The sequence below is a fragment of the Aplysia californica genome, unplaced genomic scaffold (assembly GCF_000002075.1).
Source record: "Aplysia californica isolate F4 #8 unplaced genomic scaffold, AplCal3.0 scaffold01081, whole genome shotgun sequence".
NCBI classification, from domain to species: Eukaryota; Metazoa; Mollusca; class Gastropoda; order Aplysiida; family Aplysiidae; genus Aplysia; species Aplysia californica.
Genome location: NW_004798351.1, coordinates 144870 through 152945, shown reverse-complemented (window position 1 = coordinate 152945; position 8076 = coordinate 144870). Strand labels below are relative to the sequence as shown.

The 8076-nt window shown below is 41.8% G+C and overlaps 1 protein-coding gene across 1 annotated transcript in view; it reads right to left on the bottom strand.

Annotated features, from left to right (window-relative positions):
• LOC101851003 overlaps window positions 1–8076 on the bottom strand; it is a gene marked incomplete in the record, with an annotated part of 136185 nt that overhangs the window by 26412 nt on the left and 101697 nt on the right. Inside the window, 5 exon segments of the mRNA XM_035973253.1 lie at window positions 1366–1498; window positions 1994–2195; window positions 3454–3597; window positions 4917–5048; window positions 6581–6788. Coding sequence (XP_035829146.1) covers window positions 1366–1498; window positions 1994–2195; window positions 3454–3597; window positions 4917–5048; window positions 6581–6788 — 819 coding nt within the window.

Sequence of the window (8076 nt, the reverse complement as noted above, 5' to 3'; positions counted from 1 at the left end):
TATATATATATCTGTTTGTTTGTTTGTTTGGCTGGTTAATTGATTGTTTGAGTAAAGAGAAGAACATCAACATCATAACTGTCATTTAATGTAAGGGGAAAAAGGCAAGAGTGGCAAATGGAAACAGCAGCTAAAGAGAAAAACGGACCTCTCAGTGGCACCTTCCAAACATCCACATAGCAAACTGGGTATGAGTTCAATTTTGATAGTAAAGAGACGTACATCGATAGAATAAGTAATTCAAGTGTGAAGTAAAAATAACACAGCCATACAAAATCAGCAGAGTGTAATAAAAGAAATAGTACCTACACGTGGTGACCTAAAATCACGAGACCAAAACAGCGGCATGTGAGACATACAACTGACACTCATAATTATAGTTTCATTTTTCTTTCTGAATTGTATTTGTTTTATGTGAACATCATCATCATCATCATCATCATCATCATCATCATCATCATCATCATCATCATCATCATCATCCACATCATCATCATCATTAGCAGCAGCAGCAGCAGCAGAAGCAGCATCGGTAGCAGCAGTAGCATCAACACTGTTGTCTTCATTGTTATTATTATTTTCCTTAGGGGCGTAAAACATTTACAAGCAAGCTAAGCCTCTCCATAGCCATAACACACTGATGTAAGACTCACCTTTCCACTGAGGCTTTCAGTGGCATCCTCCAACCATGAACACAGCTACCAATCTGACACATACCTTCCAAATGGGCCTACCAGTGACACCCTTAAACCATCCACCCACATTACATCGACCTAAGACACCTTTCCACTGGGTGTAACAGTGACATCCTCCAACCTTCCACTCACAATACACAGATCTAAGACTCACTTTTCCACAGAGCTTACCAGTAACATCATCTCACAACACACCGATCCAAGACATACCTTCAGCCATGCAGAGCACCCACCTAGGTCAGTGCTACTGACTGAAGTGTCTTAAGGCCATTCCCAAAAGGGGGATATTAACATGTTCTTAAGCACAGTAGAACTGTAAATGGGCTAATTTATCAATGCCATGCTCATACTGTGCCGGAACAACATGATATTCCTCATCCTTACTATCGTCATTTTATCCTCTACTTCTCTTTTTATGCTTGTCCCTCTCTTGTGAACTGCTATTTCCGGGGTGTCTTGATGGTCAAAGCTGAATTTGTGCATTAAGACTAAAGGGGTGAGCAGAGTAAGCCTGATTTCCCGTTTGGACTTCTCTATAGACATCCACCCCTTGGCGCTCATATGACCTTATGCAGTTGCGAGCTATGCAAAACTTTACTCAAACTTTTTTTAAACAAGCAGAGCCAACCAGTGACACCCTCCACACACGACACATCGTTCTAAAACTCACCTTTCCTCCGGGCCTACATCCCTTGATGAGAAATAGGAAGACCATTGTCCAGGTCATGAGAAGACACAGGGCCAGCTGCCAGCGGAGTTGTCCTACGTCATTCCAGCCCTGGGACACACGCACGACTGACAGGCTAAGGACGGGAGGGGGTTAGGATAGGGGTGTGAGGGTAGGAAGCGGTGGGGGAAGGGTGGGGGAGGGGAGCAGATGGGAGGAGAGAGGGAAGTTCCAGTTTAAATGAAACAACTCAGCTCAGCTTCAGGAAAGAGAAACACGTCGGCATAATAACGGACATTCAGTGCTGTCAACAAGCAGGACGGATAGAAAAAAAAAAAATTAAGTTTGAATGTATGGTTATTTAGTGTTTATAGCCATTGGCACACATTGCACCACATAAAACACCCATTTGTTAAATAAGGTTTCCTTTATGAAAGTGTACAGGTTATGCACATATTATCTCTTATCACGGGGCAAACATTGCATGATTATTTCTGTCACTGGGCTGAGTCAGGCTGGGATTATTCCTCTGCCAATCACCCGCAAGGGAAAAGGAAGACAAACAGGAGCGAGAGAAAGAGAAAAAAGAGAAACACATAGTCACAGTAAAGACCACTTAGCGCCAGCTTACTAGAAATATTCCTCGGTAGATGTGCTGGAGTTGGCTGTGAAGTCGATGGTGTGGTTCTTGCTGCCGGGACAGTAGCCTGTTGCTGTGGCATTGGGCCGGACGCAGTCTGTGCCGTCTCCTGGGCAGGGCGGGGGCGTGCTGGCGTTGAAGTGGTGGCTCAGGTTCTGGCAAAAGTCTACAGACGTGTCCACGATACGGCACGCTGAAGGGGAAGGGTGGTTTGGTCTGGTTTTAATTTGTGTAGGTGTTTTACGGTATTTGTAACACAAATGTTATATAATAAGTCCCAAGGATTCGGGGTGTTACGAGAGATTAAACTATGAAAAAAGAAAAGGGAAACATTGGGATGATAGATTTTTGATAGGGAAAAATGGAGCAAACCTCATCAGAGCACCCACCAAACACCCAAAGGAAGGAATGATGGATTTATTACAAACTTGTTACGTCCCCTTTGACATAGCTTAAATCGTGTAATGAAGTGATAGAACGCTGAGGATATGCAGCCTATTTTCGAGAGGAGGAGGATTTTTCCCCAAAAATTAAATGGAGTATCTCCATCTGTCTGCTTGGACGTTGCATCCTAGTCAGCTTGTGTTGGCTCTAACAGGTAAGACTGAAGCAGCCCGCTACCTTAGCGATTGAAATTGTGACAACAGAGGGTGAAATGCTTACAACAACTTACAACCACTTAGAATGTCTTAGCCAGGTCAATCCAGTGTTCGGTGGCGAGAAAAACGACAGTCATGAATATGTGTTTGATTCAATTGTATTCGTAATTATCAATTAATTTGCTGTAGAATCCTTCAGTTCTTTCTTCTGTTAAAGAATACGTTTCTTCTCTTTGCTTTAAAAAAACAACAACCATGATATAAAGCAAAATACTGAGGCTGCTTTTTCTTGTCAAATATTTACTATAGCTTTTCTTCCAAAGAGCAACAATTGGTCGCTTTTAAGCACAAGGGGGCTATCCCGAAAAAAATGCTGTTTGAGAAATTCGAAGGTAAAGTTTTTGGACCTTTGTTCAGTTCTCTCATAGACAAGGAGAGTTTTCTCCATAACCAAACAAATATACACACCAATGAAACCAAACTTCTCCCACAGGTAGTGCAATGCCTACTTTTGGTATAGGTCAATATTTCTGGAAACTCCTGAAATCTAGGTTGGCCCGTTTGTCTTTCAAAGCGACCAATTAGTATTTTATAGATAACTGAATGAGTACTGGAAGTCATGCGGTTTTGGTTTCTTTTGTGTAGGGGGGTGCTTTAGTTTGTTGTTTTTCTTTTGTTTGTTTGGGGTTTTTTTTACTGTTCATTTATTCTCTTTAAGAAAAACGTTCTAATTGTCACTAAGATATTTCGGAAAGAAAGGTAGATAAGTCAGGATGAGAAAGAAAAACAGAAAGAACGAGAGCAAAGGAATTGACGAAAACAAAACAAAAAGCTGAAAAGGGGAAAACGTACAGTTGGTGTTCCAGTTGTTCATACACGTTTGCCAGGGCATTACAGACGTCAATGACGTTGCCAGATAGTACACTGCCCATGACGTCATCACACCATAGTAGATGGACGTCACAACGGAAATGAGAACCATGGAGAATCCGATTCCTGTAAGGGTTAGGATTTGGTGAGGGTGGAGGGGGGGGGGTGCAAGAGGGGCAATGATCAATGGTTTTAACTATGCCAAAATTAAGTGGACTTTCAATTTCTCTCTCTCCCTCTCTCTCTCTCTCTCTCTCTCTCTCTCTCTCTCTCTCTCTCTCTCTCTCTTTCTTTCTCCACAAATATCTCTGTCTGTGTTTGTGTGTGCGTGTTTCTTTGTGTGTGTGTGTCTTTCTTTCCTGCTTTCTTTCTCAACATGACAATGTGTTAAGTATAAATTATACTAGCACATGTTAGCGTACATGCATGTTATTATGTATATTATTTTTGTGTTTGGAAGGGAGGCGCGAGATTGGTCTGCAATATCAATATCATTTCTGTAATCCAATAACCCATCGTGGGAAGGCCACGCAAAAGTTGGATCGAGGGTGTCAAGGAAACCCTAAGAAAACATAACATCACAACTGAAAGAGCTGCGGAGCTGGCCTACCATAGAAAACTGCATCTCCCCTCGACGCTTAACGGCAACAGAGGATGAAAAAGGAAAAAGGAAAAGTAAGTAATAACCCCTCGTGTATCTACACTTCCAAACCTCTGTACACCGACAACTCGATGTCAAAACAAGCACGACATGTTTGTCTGGGAGCCGCTATTAGTGCTCACACACAATGCACGAACCTGCCACTCACGTGAGGGGATTACGGAAGTTATTATTCCCGGGACCCAGACAGACTCCGCTGAGATGTTAAGAGAACTTTACGGGTCTCAAAATGCATGGCCAGCCAGTTTAAAGTGCAGGTTAGGAGCACTCTTATGTGTGTCTGTTGTTCTGGAAGACATCGGTATCTAGAAGCCTTGTGCAGATAACTCATGTTCGCTCCAAATAATAAAATTTGGAATGTATACATTTTTCTTTTTGTTTACTGCTAATGATCTTCAAAGACCTCTTACCAAGGAATTTCAGAGTTCCTTCCCTATTGACAATGTTTTTAGTGTGAGACAGAGGCTGCCCTTAAAGCTTTGTATAGGATTTTTCTAAGCTTAAATTTAAAAGTTTGACGCAGTCAATTACATCTAAAATAAAGTGAAAATAAATGAATACTCTAAGGAAAAACAATCATCCGCAAGAGAAGTCTTTAAAAACTAGTCTTGAACCCCAGCCTCTTAAACAACCTTATAGTGTTGAAAGGGGCGTTAAATCTATACAATTTCGCAACAACAAAAAAGAAATTCTACTTTTTAATCTCTGATGAGCTTCAAATAGTTGTAGGCATCGTCCTATATGGGAAAAGTTGTGTATATCTTCCTGTATGACCCTGACTTACCTTTAAACAGCGGCACCGCCCTCCACACACTGATGGTTCCCAGGTTGGAAAACTGGCCCACAGCCGTCTCGATGATAAACAGAGGAAGTCCACACGTCAACAAAACTATGACGTAGGCTAGAACAAACGCTCCTGAGCACAAAGGGATGTGGAGTGGGGGTGGGGGTGGGGTGGAGTCAAAGGTACTGTATATTAACTAGGTGTTATCGTTGATGGATGAACAAAATACCCACAGGTTTAGTAATGAGGAAAAAAATCAAGACAGACAGAAATAATGGGAGAAAGAAGAAAAGAAGGACCTACCAGTTGCGCCTTCCAGCAACCGCCAATCTTGTGTTGGAACACAACTATTGAGTGTTCTCAAGGTAGAAAAACAGGCGGGGATGGGAGTATATTATATCAAAAATGAAAAGGGGGAACAGATTTTAAAAAAAGTAAAATGAAAGAAAAAAAGGTTAAAAAGAGATAAATAAATTAATGTGTGAGAAAGATATAGAAAGAAAGCCCAAAAAAACACAAAATAAAGGAAAGAAGAAAAAGCGAACAGTAAAGAATAGAAAAAGATAAGAAGGAAGTAAGAAAGGAAGAAGAAAGAATCAACCCGCAAAAAGGACAAAAGGACAGGAGGGCGACAGCAACACGCTGAATTTCCAATGATTGCCAACTGTGTCTTGTACCTAAGGTCAGGATTTTTACGTTTTGCCTGCCTTGATGTTAATTTTAAAAGTACGCAAAAAGAAGAGCATTTCGCCATTCTACAGTACAAATCAAGACCAACGTTCATCATACTGGACAAAACAAGTTTCATCTTGTTTCTGAAGGAAATAGTAACTTTCCATGCAGAAGAAGATTATGTTGCTTTTGCTCGAAACGACACACTTTCCGTTTAGGAGTCTGTAGCTTCCATTTAAACCAGAAATAATGTCCTCGCTTTTTGTTTTGTTCCATCGGTAGGAACGGAAATTTGTGCCAGTTTTGTTCTACTTTGACGCAACCCATGACCTCATTCGCCAACACACTGAATTCAGACATTTGCGCCCGATGTTATAATGGTATTAGTGATAAAAGTATCAAGTAAGCCCAATGCCAATGACGTCATGAAACACATCACGTGCCGTACTCATGCTCATGAGTATTTGATCTAGTTTTGCAGAGAAATAGACAATGACCCACCGCACGTTGCTCGACCTAGGTACATTGGCGTTCTTAGTGTCACAATACACTGAGTGTAGGCCTTTTGATGTGTATGATAAACTTAGGCAGTGTACTGGCAATGTCTCTATCTTGTCTGAAATCGACAAATGTGCGGTTTCGCGTCTATTTCTTATGTTTCACTATCTTGAAGCGGTTATTCAAGGTTTCCTGGTGAAGTATTAGAAGACATAACCGTCGAAATCGGGCCAGCTAAAAAAACAACCAAAACACTGCATTTTCTGGAATTCCTAAATATACGAAATAGACATGGGCAATCATGCTTAACCACTCATTTCTCTGCTTGGATGCTCTCCAAAACTAGCTTAATCTGTCACACTTCTGCTCCAGTTCTCTGAAAAAGTCATTCCCAGGTATACCCTCTGCTTCATTTTCTTTCTATTTCAATTTGATACACCCCTTTATTATATAATTATCTACATCTAATGATCTGTATCTTCTTCCATACTCACCACCGTCATGCTGATAAGCCAAATATGGAAACCGAACCACATTCCCCAAGCCTATCACGTGACTGAGGCAGGAGACTGTTGCCTGGCAACGCCCAAAGAAGCCATCTTTCCTTGGAGGCGCGTCGATCCCACTCTCATCGTCTGAGCTGCTCAATGTGGCTACATCAGAGAGGTAGCCAGGGGCCATTTCGTTGTCGGGACCAGAACCCTGTCAATGGTATACAAAGTAGGTGGAAATTTAGTTTCAACACTGTAAAAAAAACTGAAAAAAGCTGTGGGCCTGGGCACACATTACCCGTTGCCCTTTGCCCTCTCGTACACCGAGGGCTCACCGGTGTCTCTAGTGTAGCAGACGGTTTGATTCCCGTGCGGACAGTTTTTAAAGTCTCTGTCTTTCTGCAGGGACGCTGTATCCCTCTCAGATTGGGTTGGCTGTAACAGTCAGCGTCGAAGGAGTCCATCTCCTAGATTGTGTGAATGAGGGCGTAAAACACCTTCAGTTTTATTTCACTCGCCGTGGACACGCTTTAACGAGATGGAGTCTGGTATAGTTTTGGTTTATCACCGCTTTTAACTTTTTAAGGACGTGGTGGACACTCAAGTCCGACCAGAATATGACCAAAGGCAACGTTGCATCACATTGATGAAACAAGTTATACAAATTTTATTGAGAATCGAATAATTCATAGTATGCATGCTGTTACCAGTATTTTGGGTTTTTTTTAAGAGGGTGTTTGTTTGTTTGTTGTTGTTTTTTTGTGTTTGTTTTCAATTTTTTAAAGTTTCGGGTGAAGGAAATAACAAGGCTAGGCGTCTTTTTAAAAGTAAACAGCGCGTCTCCAAGTATTTAAAATCCACGTCTTCAATGAATCAAAACTGTACGATCATTTAATTTTAAAGAAGCGGAGCCTCCTGAACAAGCAAACTTCATCATATCTACGATTTGACCATGTAAAAAGGACAGAGAGCCACGGGACTCGCACAGCCATCTGAATTAGTACTTGGCAACCAAGGCGATATTGTCCACTAGAAGGCTACCGGGTCATTTTGGTACCGTTTGGGAATAACCTGGGTAGTGACTGGTATTATATTAATGCCCCCCTTTGAAATAGGGGTGGGCGGTGCGAAAATGTTCAAAGATGGCAAAGGTGTGCGTTGGCTTTAAAAAGATTGGCAAAAGCGATGTGCCGACACACGCAGAAGATATGAGTTCGATTCTCGTGCGGGGAGAAATTTGATCGAGTATCTCCGTCGCGCTTTTCCCTTTCGTCAACCCGCAGCCACCCCCCGAATCGTCAGCCACCCCCAACCTTTGACACGGGTCAAACTTCCATCTATTTATAGGTAGTTAAATCTACCAGAACATGTAGGCTATTAGGCGAAGTGATGTGCAATGATAGTCGCAATAGAGAGATTGTTTTGGTCTCTCTTTACTCATCTGCACCACACGAATTTAATTGATGTTTTTCCCTGGACTCTGCCTTTGCTAAATTCTC